The sequence below is a fragment of the Oncorhynchus nerka genome, linkage group LG15, assembly GCF_034236695.1.
Source record: "Oncorhynchus nerka isolate Pitt River linkage group LG15, Oner_Uvic_2.0, whole genome shotgun sequence".
NCBI lineage: Eukaryota > Metazoa > Chordata > Actinopteri > Salmoniformes > Salmonidae > Oncorhynchus > Oncorhynchus nerka.
Window position 1 is genome coordinate 6141464 of NC_088410.1, and position 21282 is coordinate 6162745.

Below are 21282 nucleotides of genomic sequence, written 5' to 3' on the forward strand. Positions count from 1 at the left end.
TGGTGACATCTTAGTGTGGCTTGAAATTAATAGGATTATTAATCATAAACTCCTATAGCAACAATACACTGTGGCTTTGACTTCAAGAAGAGAATGGGCTGAAGGGTTGGTGGTGCTACTCTATAGGTAAGGCTGTCCAATATGAATGTTCAATACACACAACAGGTTGATCAGTAGCCAGTTAGCTGCTTAGCCGCACAGCTCGCTAACAGAACTCGCTAACACAACTCGCTATCAACAAAGTCAAAATGGACTCCAGGCATGGTAGTGGCAGCAGTGCACAACAACCACTGTTTACCCGAGCTTCCTGGGTGAAAAATAATTTGGCTATATAAAGAGGGCACGACAAAACCTATTCCCCCTCAGGAGACTGAAAAGGTTTGGCATGGGTCCTCAGATCACAACGCAGGGCCAGACGGATTACCAGGACGTGTACTCCATGCTGGAAAATGATGGTGGCCACACAAAATATTGACACTTTGGGCCCAATTTGGACATTTTCACTTAGGGGTGTACTCACTTTTGTTGCCAGCGGTTTAGACTTGAATGGCTGTGTGTTGAGTTATTTTGAGGGGACAGCAAATTTACACTGTTATACAAGCTGTACACTCACTACTTTACATTGTAGCAAAGTGTAATTTCTTCAGTGTTGTCACATGAAAAGATTTACTTAAATATTTACAAAAATGTGAGGGGTGTACTCACAAAATCATACAATGTGATTTTCTGGATTTTTGCTTTAGATTCCATCTCTCACAGTTGAAGTGTACCTATGATAAAATTTAAAAAATCTGACATGACTTCGGCATTCTTTGGAATTCTGATCGGTTTTATGTACTGGAAAAATAGAAAAGAGAGGTGTAACTTTGCATTGGGACTTGTGATGCTATACTAATGCAGATCCATATGTTACATGTGGTTACATTTAGCTACCTTCACTTTAAGGGAGTTGTATGGCCACATTTAGATGTGAAAAAATAACAGACAGAGAAAACCATTTCTATTCTAACAGTATTTTGGTCATTCTTGAGCTCTGGTAATATTTCAGTCCCACTGACTGATTTTGTATATAAATTGAAATGTCCAGTATAATGAATTGAAATAAATATAGAATTAATTTAAACTTTATTAATTACAAAATCATATATTTTTTTATATGTCCCCCAGGCGTTTCAATTCATTTTTACTTGGGAAATTAATATTAAAATGTGCACATAATTGAATGCAAACATACATTTGTGTTATTTTGTTGAGAAAGTATTTATCAAATAAATGCATGATTATTGATTAAAATCACACCATGTAGCTCTGTCCCTCAGTCTACATGTAACGGGTTGTAAACCTGTGACAGGGTTGAGTTATTTACTTTATTTATGAGTATTGCATCTAAACAAATTAATAATTGAATATATTATACATTATATATTGTTTATATTCACTTATAAAACATGCTGTAATGTGTTCCATGTGAACAGAATATATATTTTAAGGCAGGTAGCCTGGTGGTAGGAGAGTTGGTCAAGGCTCTTCAGTTGTTCCTTTAAGTTGCTCTGGATCCTAAATGACTCAATGATTATAGTGTATACATGTGTATATTATAAGAATCTTTGATTTAACGTTATTCCATTGAAACATCTAGGGAATGATGGCACCCACATCAGCAGCAGAACGACAAAGGCAGTGTCGAGCACGTCACAATGCTGACCCAGTCAAAAGGGAACAGTACCTTGAGAGAGAGATGGAAAAGGAATGTTGATTCAGGGGGAAAAAGAAAAGATCAGTGATTTATTAAATGAGAGAGACCAGCATCCGAAGTGTAAACAGTGGAGAACAGCATACAAAAGAAGCAAGGAGAGGAACGGAGCACTGAGGAACTTGACCACTAAGTCCACATCATGAACGTTGAAGAGAACGGCAGACAGGTTGGTGGCTGAGGGCCGTTATGTCAGCGATGCACAGGAGCTTTACAAAGGCCTCCATGAGACAATCACGTCAGTGAAGCTGTTCTGTGTGAAGAGTGCCGATGTTGAACGTGCCATGGAGATGATGCTAAGGGCCGTTATGTCAGTTAGATTCCGTCTCTCACAGTTGAAGTGTACCTACGGTGAGTAGAGTGGGGACCTCTGAGGGATGACCCTGTCTAGACTTGGCATTAGAGAGTATATGAGCTCTATCGCTGTTGACTATATCCCCAAAGTGAGAGACTAACAAGTCATTGAAATAGAACGGAAGGTTACCTAACAGAACCCTGATTCTATAATCTTCACCAGGTTACCTAACAGAACCCTGGTTCTATGATATTCACCATGTTACCTAACAGAACCCTGATTCTATGATATTCACCAGGTTACCTAACATAACCCTGATTCTATGATATTCACCAGGTTACCTAACAGAACCCTGATTCTATGATATTCACCAGGTTACCTAACAGAACCCTGATTCTATGATATTCACCAGGTTACCTAACAGAACCCTGGTTCTATGATATTCACCAGGTTACCTAACAGAACCCCGAGTCATTGTGGAGGCTGTAAACAGGTATTACCAGTACAGAGTCAATGTGGAGGCTATATACAGGAGGTACCAGAACAGAGTCAATGTGGAGGCTAAATACAGGAGGTACCAGTACAGAGTCAATGTGGAGGCTATATACAGGAGGTACCAGAACAGAGTCAATGTAGAGGCTAAATACGGGAGGTACCAGTACAGAGTCAATGTGGAGGCTAAATACAGGAGGTACCAGTACAGAGTCATTGTGGAGGCTATATACAGGAGGTACCAGAACAGAGTCAATGTAGAGGCTAAATACGGGAGGTACCAGTACAGAGTCAATGTGGAGGCTAAATACAGGAGGTACCAGTACAGAGTCATTGTGGAGGCTATATACAGGAGGTACCAGTACAGAGTCAATGTAGAAATACAGGCTAAAGTCAGGAGGTACCAGTACAGAGTCAATGTGGAGGCTAAATACAGGAGGTACCAGTACAGAGTCAATGTGGAGGCTAGGAGGTACCAGTACAGAGTCAATGTGGAGGCTATATACAGGAGGTACCAGTACAGAGTCAATGTGGAGGGTATATACAGGGGGTACCAATACAGAGTCAATGTGGAGGCTAAATACAGGAGGTACCAGTACAGAGTCAATGTGGAGGCTAAATACAGGAGGTACCAGTACAGAGTCAATGTGGAGGCTAAATACAGGAGGTACCAGTACAGAGTCAATGTGGAGGGTATATACAGGAGGTACCAGTACAGAGTCAATTTGGAGTGTAAATACAGGAGGTACCAGTACAGAGTCAATGTGGAGGGTATATACAGGATGTACCGGTACAGAGTCAATGTGGAGGGTATATACAGGATGTACCGGTACAGAGTCAATGTGGAGGGTATATACAGGAGGTACCATTACAGAGTCAATGTGGAGGGTATATACAGGGGGTACCATTACAGAGTCAATGTGGAGGGTATATACAGGAGGTACCATTACAGAGTCATTGTGGAGGGTATATACAGGAGGTACCATTACAGAGTCAATGTGGAGGGTATATACAGGATGTACCGGTACAGAGTCAATGTGGAGGCTATATACAGGAGGTACCGGTACAGCGTCAATGTGGAGGCTGTATACAGGAGGTACCGGAACAGAGTCAATGTGGAGGCTATATACAGGAGGTACCGGAACAGAGTCAATGTGGAGGCTATATACAGGAGGTACCGGTACAGCGTCAATGTGGAGGCTGTATACAGGAGGTACCGGAACAGAGTCAATGTGGAGGCTATATACAGGAGGTACCGGAACAGAGTCAATGTGGAGGCTATATACAAGAGGTACCGGAACAGAGTCAATGTGCGGGACACAGGTAAGTCTAGGAAAAATACTACTCCTATTACAGAGCAAGTGGTAAAGATTCATATGACATCCATTGTTGGAGGACTGTAGCATCTAATGATGACACATGTAGCATCTCCACAGAGGAGCTCTGTCAAGATTGTAGCAGGTTACTAACAAGTTACTTATATTAGCTGTGTTGACTATGACGTTACTTTAGCTAATATGGTGACAACGATGTAGGCTGTGTGTAGCAGTTATGAAATGGTTTGGTTTGGAAAGGTTTTAACTCCTGGTCACCTACAGCTGATGTGTTGTGCATTGACGTCCACAAGCGAAGGGAAAAGGTGAGCGAATTGATGTGCGAGGATATACAACGTGGCAGTTGTGAAAGTGAACTGTGTTTACGCATCATCAGGGGTGAATTCATTCAGCCGATTCTGTTGCATGTGATGCATTTGCTCTATTGTTTACATTATGATTTGTATCGCATAGAGTGTGGCTTTAAGGGAAAAGTATGGTCACATCTAATAAAAACAAATGTGAGAGTATTAATTAACACAAATGTGTTTTAACACACTACCTATTCGTAGAAGTATTTATTCATCATCCACATATTCATTTTAAGCTTCTACGTCTGTGTACAGGAAAGTATTATTTGTAAGACGTAAGAGAAAATATATCTGTTTATTGTTAAATTATCATGACGTTCTTTCCAACACAAAAAGTGTAGTACCTATTGTTTCCAAACTGCGTTACCCACTCCAGCCAGTAGATGGCGTCTATCGGGTGATGCTTCTTGTGTGACGTATAATGGACTGGACGGGACGGTTCTTCAGGAACAGGCGCCAACTCTTTCAACCACCTCGGTAGCCTGCTAAACAACATAAAACTGAAAGATTGATTCTTTAGACCATGTTATTGTACATTAGCTAATCTCAGTGTTTTAGACACATTTCGGTTGACGTATCTACTGGTTAACTTTAACCTAATGTGCTTGTTCAATTTGCAAACTTGTTAAAGATTGATACTGAGGTTAGCACTAGGCTAGTCGCTAATGCTAGCTAGCTAGCTAGCTAACATCCCCGACCATGAGCTCACTGAACTACTCCCTTGCTAATGAAGAGGAGGTCTGCTTTACGGAGAAAGAATCTTTCAGAATGAAAAAGGAGGAAGAGGAGGCTGTTATGGTGAAAGAAGAGAAAGAACCTTTTAGAGAGGAAGAGGGTGCTATCTTAATAAACGTGAAGGAGGAAGACGTTTTGAGAGTGAAAAAGGAGGAGACAGAAGATCCGATTGACACCAGTGAGGACTGTCTTAAAAACAGGGACACAAACTATGCAGTTGTTGAACTAATGTGGGGTTTTTAATGGGCATTCTTACTGTAGGAATTGTTAGATGGTCGATCTGCCATTGGTTCATATACTTTTGGGACTTTTCATTTAGATGTATTGAATTCTCCATGTGGTCGACATTAAAGTTCCCCTCATCTAGTATAACAGTCTTTTAAAATTCAATATTGGTGCATATGTTCTACTTAAAATATAAAAAGGGCACCCATTTTGTGGAACAACCCTTTTACATTTGCATCACAAATGTTATTTTAGGCTCGTTTTAGACATATTCATGCCTCTTGTAAGACTGTGATTGCAATAGAAGATCATAAGTTTACCATCTGTTTGATGTTCTCATTCACACAGGAGAGAGACATGACTATGGTGGATCCTCTGGGAGCCTCAACAACATCCTGATGCTGACGAGGCGGAGAAGAGTCTCTCCATATCAGAACACCAGATGGTACAGCTTGGTCTGGTCTAGCATACAGCTTGCTTTATCGGCTTGGGCTGGGTTTCTGTAGAGCACTTTATGACAACAGTGACATCAGCATCCATAATGATGTGCGTCTGTGTCCCCTCTTTATGGTTAACAGGACAACGCTAGCCCTTCCAGCCTCCCGGAGTCCATGTGTCGTGCCTCTCCCGGTCGCACCTTACTGCTGGGTATGAAGAGGTTGTCTGTGCTGCTGGTGGACTTCAGGAAAACAACGGGGCTGAGTGAAACTGTGAGAGGAGGAGAAGAGATGAAAGGATCAGATTTGACTCATCAAAGTAAGTGCTGTAGTTTAGTTTGAACAAATACAATAGATCTGCCCACTGGTATCTGTTACCAGGACAACCAGTGGAGTTCTGTTAGTTGACAGGAAGATAGACTGGTGGATATGGATGTTATGAATATCATAACACTGAAAAAGGATTCTGCCAATGAAAAGAGAAACCAATAGACCATATAAAACCTTGATGAAAGTTAGCTTTAGAGAGAGAATTTCAAGATGATCCAATGCAAGGTGCTTGTTTTACAAAAACTTATCCTTAAAACATTATGGATATTACATTGCCTGTCCCAGTCAACCCCCCAATCTAATGATGAAACATTATGGAGTCTAATGATGGAAAGGGGATACCTAGTCAGTTGTATAACTGAATGCATTCAACTGATATGTGTCTTTCACATTGAACCCATCCCCTCTGAATCAGAGCCTTAATCGACGTCCACGTCATCGGTGCCCGGGGATTAGCTGTTGTTGGGGGTTAACTGCCTTGCTCAAGTTCAGAACAGCAGATTTTTCCAACTTGTTGGCGTGGGGATTCAAACCAGAGACCTTTAGGTTACGGCCCCAACATTCCTACCCGCTAGTCTTCAAATGTTACAACTTCAATTCATTATTTCTCAATGATGCTTTAAAGGAGAAGTTTACCCAACATCCAGAATCTCCTAAGTGATTCCATACATTGAAACTAGTCCAGTGGATTTTTTCCCTCTCCCCCTCTCTCTCCCTGTAGTGCTGTACTGAAACAGCTGCTCCCCCCCTCTCTCCCTGTAGTGCTGTACTGAAACAGCTGCTCTCCCCCTCTCTCTCTCTGTAGTGCTGTACTGAAACAGCTGCTCTCCCCCTCTCTCTCCCTGTAGTGCTGTACTGAAACAGCTGCTCTCTCCCTGTAGTGCTGTACTGAAACAGCATCTCTCCCCCTCTCTCTCCCTGTAGTGTTGTACTGAAACAGCTGCTCCCCCTCTCTCCCTGTAGTGCTGTACTGAAACAGCTGCTCCCCTTCTCTCTCCCTGTAGTGCTGTACTGAAACAGCTGCTCTCCCCCTCTCTCTCTCTGTAGTGCTGTACTGAAACAGCTGCTCTCCCCCTCTCTCTCCCTGTAGTGTTGTACTGAAACAGCTGCTCTCCCTCTCTCTCCCTGTAGTGCTGTACTGAAACAGCTGCTCTCGCTCTCTCCATTTAGTGCTGTACTGAAACAGCTGCTCCCCCTCTTTCTCCCTGTAGTGCTGTACTGAAACAGCTGCTCTCCCTCTTTCTCCCTGTAGTGCAGTACTGAAACAGCTGCTCTCCCTCTCTCTCCCTGTAGTGCTGTACTGAAACAGCTGCTCTCCCCTCTCTCTGCTGTACTGAAACAGCTGCTCTCTCCCTGTAGTGCTGTACTGAAACAGCTGCTCTCTCCCTGTAGTGCTGTACTGAAACAGCTGCTCTCTCCCTGTAGTGCTGTACTGAAACAGCTGCTCCCCCTCTCTCTCTGTAGTGCTGTACTGAAACAGCTGCTCTCCCTCTCTCTACCTGTAGTGCTGTACTGAAACAGCTGCTCTCCCTCTCTCTCCCTGTAGTGCTGTACTGAAACAGCTGCTCTCCCCCTCTCTCTCTCCCTGTAGTGCTGTACTGAAACAGCTGCTCTCTCCATGTAGTGCTGTACTGAAACAGCTGCTCTCTCCCTGTAGTGCTGTACTGAAACAGCTGCTCCCCCTCTCTCTCTGTAGTGCTGTACTGAAACAGCTGCTCTCCCTCTCTCTCTGTCGTGCTGTACTGAAACAGCTGCTCTCCCCCTCTCTCTCCCTGTAGTGCTGTACTGAAACAGCTGCTCTGCCTCTCTCTCCCTGTAGTGCTGTACTGAAACAGCTGCTCTCCCTCTTTCTCCCTGTAGTGCAGTACTGAAACAGCTGCTCTCCCTCTCTCTCCCTGTAGTGCTGTACTGAAACAGCTGCTCCCCCTCTCTCTCCCTGTAGTGCTGTACTGAAACAGATGCTCCCCCTCTCTCCCTGTAGTGCTGTACTGAAACAGCTGCTCTCCCTCTCTCTCCCTGTATTGCTGTACTGAAACAGCTGCTCTCCCTCTCTCTCTGTAGTGCTGTACTGAAACAGCTGCTCTCCCTCTCTCCCCTGTAGTGTACTGAAACAGCTGCTCTCCCTCTCTCTCTGTAGTGCTGTACTGAAACAGCTGCTCTCCCTCTCTCTCCCTGTAGTGCTGTACTGAAACAGCTGCTCTCCCTCTCTCTCCCTGTATTGCTGTACTGAAACAGCTGCTCTCCCTCTCTCTCTGTAGTGCTGTACTGAAACAGCTGCTCTCCCTCTCTCTCCCTGTATTGCTGTACTGAAACAGCTGCTCTCCCTCTCTCTCCCTGTAGTGCTGTACTGAAACAGCTGCTCTCCCTCTCTCTCCCTGTAGTGCTGTACTGAAACAGCTGCTCTCCCTCTCTCTCCCTGTAGTGCTGTACTGAAACAGCTGCTCCCCCTCTCTCCCTGTAGTGCTGTACTGCTCCCCCTCTCTCCCTGTAGTGCTGTACTGAAACAGCTGCAAACACGTGACTTGTAATGTTGTGGCATGCGGGCCTCGCTCTGCTGCTTTTTTGGACTTAACATGACTGGGCAGGGGCACAGCCATTGGCTTTATTACGGAGAGACCTACTCCTCAGTTTCATCAGATGTCCGGGTGGCTGGTCTCAGTTCCCATAGGCGAAGAAGCCGCATGTACTGGTCTGGCGTGGTTACATGTGGTCTGCAGTTGGCTTCTGGTAGAGAATTGAACATTCAATTATCTGGTAACAGCTCTAGTGGATATTCCTGCAGTCAGCATTCCAATTACCGGTCAAAAATTGTTGTGCCTACTCATTCCAGGGTTTTTAAAATGTATTTTTACTCTTTTCTACATTGCAGAATAATAGTGAAGACATGAACTATGAAATAACACATATGGAATCATGTAGTAATCAAAAAAGTGTTAAACAAATCCAAATATATGTTATATTTGAAAAATCACAAAGTTGCCACCCTTTGCCTTGACAGCTTTGCACACGCTTGGCATTCTCTCAACCAGCTTCATGAGGTAGTCACCTGGAATGCATTTCAATTAACATGTGTGCCTTGTTAGAAGTTAAGTTGTGGAATTTCTTCCTCAATGCGTTTGAGCCAATCAGTTGTGTTGTGACACGGTAGGGGTGGTATACAGAAGATATGGTATATTGGGTAAAAGACCAAGTCCATATTATGTCAAGAACTGCTCAAATAAGCAAAGAGAAACAGCAGTCCATCATTACCTTAAGGACCACCACAGGAATGGAAGACCCAGAGTTACTTCTGTTGCAGAGGATACGTTCATTAGAGTTACCAGCCTCAGAAATGGCAGCCCAAATAAATGCTTCATAGAGTTCAAGTAACAGACACTTCTCAACATCAACTCTTCAGAGGAGACTGCATGAATCAGGCCTTCATGGTTAAATGTCTGCAAAGAAACCACTACTAAAGGACACCAATAAGAAGAGACTTGCTTGGGCCAAGAAACATGATCAAGGGACATTAGACTGGTGGATATCTGTCCTTTGGTCTGATCAGTCCAAATTTGCGATCTTTGGTTTCAAACTCAAAGTTGGTGAACGGATGATCTCCGCATCTGCAGCGATACGCCATCCATCTCGTTTGGTGGGACAAATGATAGTGGGACTATCATTTGTTTTTCAACAGGACAATGACCCAACACACTTCCAGGTGGTGTAAGGGATAATTGACCAAGAAGGAGAGTGATGGAGTGCTGTATCAGAAGACCTGGTCTCCACAATCCCCCGACCTCAACCAAATTGAGACGGTTTGGGATTAGTTAGACCGCAGAGTGAAGGAAAAGCAGCCAACAAGTTCTCGTTTTTCAACCACTACACAAATGTCTTGTTAGCAAACTAGTTTTGGTTAGGACATCGAATTTCCCTGACACAAGTCATTTTTCAAACATTTTTTTACAGACAGATTATTTCACTTATATATCACTGTATCACAATTCCCGTGGGTCAGAAGTTTACATATACTAAGTTGACTGTGCCTTTAAACAGCTTGGAAAATTCCAGGAAATGTTGTCATGGCTTTAGAAGCTTCTGATTGGCTAATTGATATCATTTGAGTCAATTGGAGGTGTACCTGTGGATGTATTTCAAAGGCCTACCTTCAAACTCAGTGCCTCTTTGCTTGACATCATGGGAAAATCAAAAGAAATCAGCCAAGACATCAGAAAAAATTGTAGACCTCTACAAGTCTGGTTCATCCTTGGGAGCAATTTCCAAATGCCTGAAGGTACCACGTTTATCTGTACAAACAATAGTACGCAGGTATAAACACCATGGGACCACGCAGCCGTCATACCGCTCAGGAAGGAGACGCCTTCTGTCTCCTTGAGATGAATGTACTTTGGTGCGAAAAGTGCAAATCAATCCCAGAACAACGGCAAAGGACCTTGTGAAGATGCTGGATGAAACAGGTACAAAATGATCTATATCCACAGTAAAACGAGTTCTATATTGACATAACCTGAAAGGCCGCTCGGCAAGGAAGAAGCCACTGCTCCAAAAAGTCAGACTACATGGGGACGAAGATCGTACTTTTTGGAGGAATGTCCTCTGGTCTGATGAAACAAAAAAATAACTGTTTGGTCATAATTATGTTTGGAGGAAAAAGAGGGATGCCTGCAAGCCGAAAAACACCATCCCAATCATGAAATTGTACTAGGCTAATCGCCCGGAGCATGAGCTCACTAAGCTAGACGGAGAAAGAAGCTCTGATGAAAGGAGAGGAAGAAGCTTTCAGGATGATAAAGGAGGAAGATGAGGCTATCACATTGAAAGAAGAAGAGGATGTTATTACAGTGAAAGAGGAAGATGTGAAAGAGGTTGTCAGAGTAGGGGAGGAGGTAGAATCTTTAACAATGAAAAAGGAGGAAGATGACATACCATTGAAAGAAGAGGAAGAACCTTTTGGAGTAAAAGAGGAAGAGGAGGCTACCTCAATTAAAGAGGAGGAGGAAGACGTTTTGCGAGTGAAAAAAGGCTGAAGATCCGATTAACACCAGTGAGTGCTGACTTAAAAACGGGCACAAAATATGCATTTCTCAAACTAATGTGGGGTTTAAAGAGGCATTCTACTGAAGTTCTACACTTTAATATGTTGTTCAGTACTGAATAAATTGTTAAAGGTGCAATCCGTCATTGGTACATATATTTAGACTTTTATATTAGATTTATTGAAATGTCCATGTGGTCGCATTAAAGTACTCTTCATCTAACAGGCTTTTCAAATTCAACATTGGTGCATAATTTCTACTTAAATTATCAAAGGGACGCAAAAGGGCACCCATTTCGTGGAACAACCCTTTAACATTTGCAACACAAACAGTATTTTACAAAATGATGATGAAAGTTTGCATTTTAGGCCCTTTTTAGACCTATTCATGCCTCTTGTAAGACTCTGTGATTGTAATAGAAGATCATAAGTTTACCATCTGTTTGATGTTCTCATTCACACAGGAGAGAGACATGACTATGGTGGATCCTCTGGGGAGCCTCAACAACATCCTGATGCTGACGAGGCAGAGAAGAGTCTCTCCAGATCAGATCACCAGATGGTACAGCTTGGTCTGGTCTAGCGTACAGCTTGCTCTATTGGGGTCTGGGCTGGGTTTCTGTAAATCACTTCATGACAACAGTGACATCGGCATCCATAATGATATGTGTTTGTGTCCCCTCTTTATGGTTACTAGGACAACGCTAGCCCTTCCTCCCTCCCAGAGTCCCTGTGTCGTGCCTCTCCCGGTAGCGCCTTACTGGGTATGAAGAGGTTGTCTGTGCTGCTGGTGGACTGCAAGAAAACAACAGGGCTGAGTGGAACTGTGAGAGGAGGAGCAGAGAAGAAAGGATCAGATTTGACACATCAAAGTAAGTGCTGTAGTTTAGTTTGAACAAATACAATAGATCTGCCCACTGGTATCTGTGACCAGGACAACCAGTAAAGTTATGTTAGTTGACAGGAAGATAGACTGGTGGATATGGATGTTATGAATATCATAACACTGAAAAAGGATTCTGCCAATGAAAAGAGAGAAACCAATAGACCATATTAAACATTGATGAAAGTTAGCTTTAGAGAAAAAGTTTGATCCAATGCGAAGTGCGTGTTTTACAGAAACCTTTCCTTAAAACATTATGGATGTTACATTGCCTGTCCTAGTCAACCCACCTATCTTTACAAGACTCTAGAACAGGAAAACATGATGGAGTCTTAAAGGAGGACTGTATCAGCTAATGATGAAACATGGAGTCTTAAAGGAGGCCTGTAGCATCTAATGATGAAACCTTATGGAGTCTTAAAGGAGGACTGTAGCATCTAATGATGAAACATGGAGTCTTAAAGGAGGACTGTAGCATCTAATGAAACATGGAGTCTTAAAGGAGGACTGTAGCATCTAATGATGAAACATGGAGTCTTAAAGGAGGACTGTAGCATCTAATGATGAAACATGGAGTCTTAAAGGAGGACTGTAGCATCTAATGATGAAACATGGAGTCTTAAAGGAGGACTGTAGCATCTAATGATGAAACATTATGGAGTCTTAAAGGAGGACTGTAGCATCTAATGATGAAACATTATGGAGTCTTAAAGGAGGACTGTAGCATCTAATGATGAAACATTATGGAGTCTTAAAGGAGGACTGTAGCATCTAATGATGAAACATTATGGAGTCTTAAAGGAGGACTGTAGCATCTAATGATGAACATTATGGAGTCTTAAAGGAGGACTGTAGCATCTAATGATGAAACATTATGGAGTCTTAAAGGAGGACCGTAGCATCTAATGAAACATGGAGTCTTAAAGGAGGACTGTAGCATCTAATGATGAAACATTATGGAGTCTTAAAGGAGGACCGTAGCATCTAATGAAACATGGAGTCCTAACTTCTTATGGCTAGCGGAACCCCTCAACAACATTCCTCTGAAAAGGCAGAGCGCGAAATACAAAATATTTGATTGAAATATTAACTTTCATACATTCACAAGTGCAATACACCAAATTATAGCTTAACTTCTTGTTAATCTACCCATCGTGTCTGATTTCAAAAGAGCAAGAAAAGGTGAAGGGGTCTGAATACTTAACGAATGCACAGTGTCTGTGTGTTTACTGAACCAAAATATAAACAACCATTTCAACGATTTACAGCTCATTCAAGTCATTCATTGTAAATAAATACATTAGGCCCTAATCTATGGACTTTACATGACTGGGCAGGGGAGCAGCCATTGGTGGGCCCTGGAGGGCATAAGCCCTTCCATTGCGGTGCCAGGCCCAGCCAATCAGAATTTAGTTTTCCCCCACAAAAGGTCTTCATTACGAATAGAAATACAACTCAGGTGGCTGGTCTCAGATGCTGTGGGGATCCTGGGCTGGCGTCGTTATATGTGGTCTGTGGTTGTGAGGCCAGTTGGATGTACTGCCAAATTCTCTAAAACGATGTTGGAGGCAGCTTCTGGTAGAGAATTGAACATTCAATTATCTGGTAACAGCTCTAGTGGATATTCCTGCAGTCAGCATGTCAATTGCACGCTCCCTCAAAACTTGAGACACCTGTGGCATTGTGTTGTGTGACAAAACTGCACATTTTAGTGTGGCCTTTTATTCTCCCCAGCACAAGGTGCACCTGTGTAATGATCATGCTGTTTAATCAGCTTGACATGCCACACCTGTCAGGTGGATGAATTTTCTTGGCAAAGGAGAAATGTTTACTAACAGGGATGTAAAAAATTCTGCAATCTTTTGTTTCAGCTCATGAAACATCCAACACTTTACATGTTGCATTTATATTTTTGTTTATTGTAGTTACTATCAGTTTTAGGAACATCTTTCCAAATATTTCACCTTATTTTTTACTTTACCCAAAATATGACATCAGCGATAGTCAAAATGTTGAAAACCTGTCAACGTCTAAATAAGAAATTGGTCCATTTAAACAGCAGGTGTCGATCCCTTTCGACAATGGGGAGATTTTACTGATGTGCTTTGTGTCTTCGATGTAAAAACAAGTTTTTTACAATCACACAAAATTACTTCTTTAGTTATTTTATGTTTTAAGGAAGTGTGTAGGTCACATTCTGTATCATACAGCTATGAAAGTTATATATTTAGAACCACCTGCTCGGTTGGAATCCAGTGATGTCTGTGTCTTCAGTGTCCTAGAACTGTCTAGTTTTTTGTGTTCTGACTTGTAAAACAGGATGAATAAAATAAGTAATGTAAACATATAAGTAATTACCAGAAAGATCTACATTTGTTTTAAAATCACACTAAGATTGTTAAAACTGGCCTCAGGTTATTGAGATCTGATTAGGATTTACTCTCATAGCACTGTTGTTTTATCATGTGGAGGTTTCATTCGGGTATCTATTTAAAAAAATAAACTGTCTTTGGCAGGAGAAAGACCAGACTCAGTGGAACCAGAGCCAGGGACGTCCAAACCAGCAAGAAGACACCAGTGCTCCCACTGTGGAAACGGTTGTAACCGGTTATGGGACCTGAAACAACATGAGAAAATACACACAGGGGAGAAGTCTTACGACTGCTCCCAGTGTGGAAAGATTTTTAACTGTGTAGGGAGCCTGAAACAACATGAGAAAATTCACACAGGGGAGAAGCCTTACCACTGCTCCCAGTGTGGCAAGTGTTTTAACCGGGTAGGGAGCCTGAAACGACATGAGACAATTCACACAGGGGAGACGCCTTTCCACTGCTCCCAGTGTGGAAAGTGTTTCAGCCAGTCATTCGACCTGAAACAGCACGAGAGAATTCACACAGGGGAGAAGCCATACCACTGCTCCCAGTGTGGCAAGTGTTTCACCCAGTTAGGGAATCTTAAACAGCATGGGCTAGTACACACAGGGGAGAAGCCTTACCAATGCTCCCATTGTGGCAAGTGTTTTAACCAGTTAAGGACTCTGACACTACATGAGCTAGTACACACAGGGGAGAAGCCATACCACTGCTCCCAGTGTGGCAAGTGTTTTAACCGGTCAGGACACCTGAAAGCTCATGAGCTAGTACACACAGGGGAGAAGCCTTACCACTGTTCCCAGTGTGGCAAGTGTTTTAACCAGTTAAGGACTCTGAAACGACATGAGCTAGTACACACAGGGGAGAAGCCTTACCACTGCTCCCAGTGTGGTAAGTGTTTTAACCAGTTAGGGAGCCTGAAACAACATGAGCTAGTACACACAGGGGAGAAGCCTTAACACTATTCCCAGTGTGGAAGAAGTTTTAACCAGAAAAACAGCCTGAACCAACATGAGAAAATACACAGAGGTGAGATGCATTACCACTCCTCCCAGGGTGCAAAGCATTTGCCCATTTAGGAAGCCTGAAAGAGCATGACACAGAGGAGAAAGCTTACAAAGGCTTAGACTTTGGGAAAACATATTACTCATAACAGTCACTTAAACGTCATTAGAGAATCCACACAGGAGAGAGAAATTACTTCTCTTAGCGTGTATATTGATATTTCACATATCATTTTTCTTACAATTCATCAGAGAACATACACAGTGATCCCGTTGTCTTATATTGTTGCCTTATAATGTGTTTACCTGTTTTTACCAGATGAAATTGCTTCTTCCAATTATTGATAAACATGTACTGACTGTTAGAACTGTTCCATGGATTGATGAGGAATTTAAAAGCTGTATGTTTGAAAGAGATGGGGCAAAAGGAGTGGCTAATAAGTCTGGCTGGCTTACATACTGCAAATTGAGAAATGATGTGACCAAACTCAACAAAAATAATCAACTTTAATATGAAGCCAAGATCAATGATATAAAGAATGATGGAAAAAAACACCATGAAAGAAAAGTAGTGCAAGTATCGAATTTTGTAAAGTTAGTGTGGGAGAGGTGGAAAAATTGTTATCGACCAATAATGACAAACCTCCTGGCATTGACAGCTTAGGAGTGGCTATAGAGTCAGCTACTGTCCTCAGTAGCTTTCCATCTATCTGTCATTTTTTAATATGAGCCAAGAGGAAAGTCTTTGTTCTCAGGCCTGGAGGGAAGCCAAAGTAATTCCACTACCCAAGAGTGGTAAAGCGGCCTTTACTGGTTCTAACAGCAGACCTATACGCTTGCTGCCAGCTCTTAGCAACCTATTGGAAAACATTGTGTTTTACCAAATGTAATGCTATTTCTCTGTAAACAAAAGAACAACAGACTTTCAGCATGCTTATAGAGAAGGGCACTCAACATGTACTGCACTGACACAAATGACTGATGATTGGTTGAGAGAAATTGATAACAAGAAGATTGTGGGAGCTCTATTGTTAGATTTCAGTGCAGCCTTTGATATTATTGACCATAACCTGTTGTTTAAGAATGTTTGTGCTATGGCTTTTCAACCTCTGCCATAATGTGGATTCAGAGCTATCTATCTAATAGAACTCAGAGGGTTTTTAATGGAAGCTTCTCTAATGTCAAACATATGAAGTGTGATGTACCGCAGGGCAGCTCTCTAGGCCCTCTACTCTTTTCTATTTTTTACCAATGGCCTGCCACTGGCATTAAACAAAGCATGTGCGTCCATGTATGCTGATGATTCAACCATATAAGCATCAGCAACCACAGCTAATGAAGTCACTGAAACCCTTAACAAAGAGTTGCAATCTGTTTTGGAATGCGTGGCCAGTAATAAACTGGTCCTGAACATCTCTAAAACTAAGAGCATTGTATTTGGTACAAATCATTCCTCAAGTTCTAGACCTCAGCTGAATCTGGTAATGAATTGTGTGGCTGTTGAACAAGTTGAGGAGACTAAATTACTTGGCATTACCTTAGATTGTAAACTGTCATGGTCAAAACATAGATTCAATGGTTGTAAAGATGGGGAGAGGTCTATATGTAATAGAGATGCTCTTCTATTTTGACACTACTCTCCACAAATCAAGTTCTGCAGGCTCTAGTTTAGTCTAATCTTGATTATTGTCCAGTCGTGTGGTCCAGTGCTACAAGGAAAGACTTAGTTAAGCTGCAGCTGGCCCAGAACAGAGTGGCACATTTTGCTCATAATTGTAAACAGAGGGCTGATATAAATACTATGCTGCCAGTCTCTCTTGGCTAAGAGTTGAGGAGAGACTGACTGCATCACTTCTTCTTTTTATAAGAAACATGAATGTGTTGAAAATCCCAAATAGTTTGCATAGTCTGTAAGGGAATTCTGCCCTATGTGCACAGAAGAGACCACAGGAAAACGTGTTTGTTTAATAAGGATTGCAACCCGGAGTTTACACTTACAGCAATTTGCAAGCAAGACACTCAGTTCAAAAGATGGTGTTTTCCCTTTTTATCCCCTACTGAGGATCACCCCGCCCAGGCTGATGTCCCTTAACTTTAAAACCATATAAGTTTGTGTGTATGCATTGATATGTAGGCTACGTGTGCCTTTTACAAAATGTTTGTAGTTCTGTCAGAGAGTAATAGGATACGGCGCCTGTCAAATTGGATTGATTGCTGACCTTATGACAAGGACTAAGCATAAAAAGAAAAGGAATAGAGCTAAGCACAGGCAAAGTCCTAGAGGAAAACCTGGTTGAGTCTGCTTTCCAGACAAATACACTTTTCAGCAGTACAATAACCTAAAACACAAGCCCAAATGCACACTGGAGTTATTTACCAAGACAACATTGAATGTTCCTGTGGTTGAGTTACAGTTTTGACTTGAATTGTCTTGAAAATCTATGGCAATCTATGGCGACTTTTTAAAAATAATCATGGGAAAATATTGTACTATCCATGTTTGCAAAAGTCTTAGAGACTTACCCAGAAAGACTCACAGCTGTAATCACTGCAAAAATGATTCTAACATGCAATGATTTAGGGGGTTGAATACTTATCTCATCAAAATATATTAGTGTTTTATTTTCCATTCATTAAAAAAAAAAAGTTAGAATTTTTCTTCCACTTTACATTACAAAGTATTTTGTGTAGATCATTGACCAAAAATACAATTAAATCCATTTTAATCCCACTTTGTAACACAACAAAATGTGGAAAAAATAAAGGGGTGTGAATACTTTCTGAAGGCACTGTACATACCAAATGTGGTGCTGACTGGTGTAGTGGTTCTGGAGAAGAAGACTTTTAAAGGAGTCAACATCATTAAAAATAGTCCAAAATGTGCATATTGCATGATCTGTTTAATTTGGAGTTTGGATAATTGGCAAGCGCGATAAGGAGCACAGATTTAGCTCATTTTAGGGTGGTGTGTCAAATTTGTCCTGATGGTGGCACATTGGGCCCGCAGCTTGAACCCCGGCATTGCTGCTTGCAGCTATATTTTGTTATTTTGCATTTGATTTAAATATCGGTGGAGAAAACTAGGGATGGATGGTGCACTGTGAATATGCACTGTTATTAATGGATCACCCAGGAAAGAAGCTTAATGTCAATCATGGTGTTGGAGTTCAACAGTCCATTGCATAAAATTAGACTTATTCCAATCACCTATTCTGATGGATAGTTATGATCAGCTTGTTCATTTGTGTTTAACCAAGAAGAAGTGCACAATACCTTATTGACCCCATCTTAAAAAATGTGTAGCCCAAATCTGGCAGAAGTATATGATGGAGCTTGTGTATGACCTAATATGTTGTCATCAATATTTTCATAATCATATTTCATAATGTGCTATTATTTTACTCAATGATTTTAATATATATATATATATATATATTATCCCATCACTTAACAAGACAACACCTCTCACTATAGCCATTGGTTGCACTGATGCACTGCCTTTAAATAACTTAGTAAAAGCATTGATAAATATGTAGGATCTTAATTTGAGCCTGTACACTACAGCTGGAAAATAATACTGCAGCAACAGGAAATGTGAATTATTATGTGGATTATAATGAATGGAAATGTTGGTAGGGGTGATAGATTTTTGTAAGGAAAAATCAAGCCTGACATTTAAAAGTGAAAATTACAAACTCAGAAGTGTTTTTAAATCTCACATTCTCACACAATCTCAATCTCACACACTACAAGTTTTTGTAATCCTGCAACAGGGTGGTCAGTTTTAGGTCTTACATCTGTACTTCACCCAGAAGGATGCCAAAACATTAGTTCAGCAATGAGTTATAATGAATAATATGTATTTGGGAGTGTGACTTTCTTTCTTTTTTCAACTTTCAATAGCCATTAAAAATCGTCAATTCATAGAAAAGCAACCTCCAGCATGTTTATGCTGGTACATATGCTTTAATAAGTAAGAGGAGTAACTGATGAGGAAGAGGAAAGAAACTGTCTGATGAGGAAGAGGAGAGTAGCCTAACTGTCAACCTCAACATATCATTCATATTTGAGTTAACAAGAGTTCATCCTTCACAGAAGAAGAGAAGTCCCAGTTTAGTGAGTTAGTTCAGTGTTTATTTAATTGTAAGTGTCCTAAGGTCCTATCGATACATGACACCTGCCTATAGAGGTTAAAGATAAGTGGACCACGGTTGCTTGTCAACAAGCATCTTACTGGCAATTAAATAGGCCACAATCCGTGTCCACTAACATTGCCATACGCTCCAAAAATGCTAGGATATTCTGGAACTTTCTAAATAACCTGTTAAGGACGTTATATATATTTCTTAATTCCATTATTTTACTTTTAGATGTTGATGTATTGTTGTGAATTATTATATGCTACTGCACTGTTGTAGCTTGTAACACAAGCATTTCGCTACACCCGCAATAAACACCTTCTAAATGTGTGCATGTGACCAATAAAATGTGATTTAATTGGATTAAAAACGGTTTGAATAAAAGCACCACACCCTTGGTTAGTTGAAAATAAGATGTGAAAAAAAGTTAACTAATATATATTTGTGTAGAAATGGGCAGAGCTCTTCTGTAATAAATGATTTAGAAGAATGAACAATTAGGCCTATTCATAATCAATAGACCAACGCTATTATACCATCAGGTTTTTAGGGAGGTTTTCACCAATTGATTAACAATGTACGTTATAACACCACAAGAAAACAACAAACTGTGGGAAATAAACATTTACTTTTCTTTAAAAAGGAAGATGTATTGTACAGTATACAATATCCACAATCTTTAAGTATTTATTATGACATTATTATTACATATATAAATAAAGACAACACAAAACGGTAACCGGATTCTATTTACAACGCATGTTGCGTACTGTGCAAACTGAACGCATTCGCGTGCGGGTGGCCGTTGAAAAAGTTGAAGTAGTGATGGTCAAGTCCTTGCACTGGTGACAGGTAGCCACCATGGTGCTGTTGCGTCGGTGCGGAAAGCGGCACCGTTGGGTACGAGATGGTCGGGCTGCGCGCCGTGCTGTGCCAAGAGAAGTGTCCGGGTGGGCTCTGCTGAAACACGGAGTCGTTGGGGCTGTGACTCTGGAGTGACTCCGGGGAGGAGTGCAACTGAAACCTGTATAATGGTCCCATACCTTGTCCCTGGAGCGCCGGCTCGTGAAGCAGCAAGTTCCCGGCCCAACAGTAGTTTTCGGGTGGGCTTGATTCTGAGCAGTGTACTTGGGCCGGTAGAATTGCATCAAAGTCCTGCGTGTCAGCTGGCCATAACGCATCCTTTATCATAAAGGGCTGTATGTCGGCTGTAAATACATAAAAATAGTTTTAAAAAAATAGTACAACCTATTTTTAAAATGTTTATATATAAATATTTCTTGGGTATGTGTTTAATTATAAGGACTTACAACGAAAAAAGGCCGTTGGTGATTGTCTGCCAGACTTTTGCTCCTGCGAACCCCCATCATGTTCCAGATCAGGTAAATCGCGTAAAAGCTGCGTAAATGTCGGGGATCCTAGATTCCATTAGACAATGTTAACAGTTATACGCTATATCTACACGTTTTTTTTTAAACCTATATTGGGCTTTTGGCCTGAAATACCCAAATAACTAGGGTTTAATATTCCAATAATATTCAAACAAATCTTAAAATATGTTTTTTTCATTTACTCACCTCCCGAAATATCCATTATGCGAGATTCCCTTATTCCGAATATTATTATTATTATTTTAATCTGTCCGTGCAGCTCAATATTCGGGCCTTTATGTTTGCGCTAAAGCAATGCTGACAACGTTAAAAAATAGTTCTGTCCCTAACTATCTAAAAGTTCGGAATGAGTTTTTTGAGAGATGTATGCTACACGCCAACAACAGGAGGGGATGTCGTGACATTCTGTCTGCAAACCGGGTGTGTGGGGGCCGCAGATTAGAGATATCTATGTTTAACCCCCGCTGTTCGGCTGATATCTCGACATGCCTTATGCATGATAGTGCACAC

At 41.4% G+C, this 21282-nt stretch overlaps 1 protein-coding gene across 1 annotated transcript; it reads left to right on the forward strand.

Annotated features, from left to right (window-relative positions):
- The first annotated feature begins 4412 nt into the window (after positions 1 to 4412).
- On the forward strand, positions 4413 to 19711 carry LOC135560348 (zinc finger protein 85-like). The gene is made up of 6 exons (XM_065002234.1): positions 4413 to 5137; positions 5533 to 5629; positions 5763 to 5940; positions 11448 to 11545; positions 11681 to 11855; positions 14383 to 19711. Exons 2-6 carry the CDS (start codon positions 5627 to 5629, stop codon positions 15195 to 15197), a joined length of 1269 nt encoding a protein of 422 aa, XP_064858306.1. The 5' UTR covers positions 4413 to 5137; positions 5533 to 5626; the 3' UTR covers positions 15198 to 19711.
- Positions 19712 to 21282: the final 1571 nt, after the last annotated feature.

Bases quoted from the DNA above. Each gene is read 5' to 3' on its own strand.
- LOC135560348 (XM_065002234.1), top strand. The intron at 5,941-11,447 runs GTAAGTGCTGTA...TCATTCACACAG, and splicing joins ATCAGATTTGACTCATCAAA to GAGAGAGACATGACTATGGT. The intron at 11,546-11,680 runs GTACAGCTTGGT...TATGGTTACTAG, and splicing joins CCAGATCAGATCACCAGATG to GACAACGCTAGCCCTTCCTC.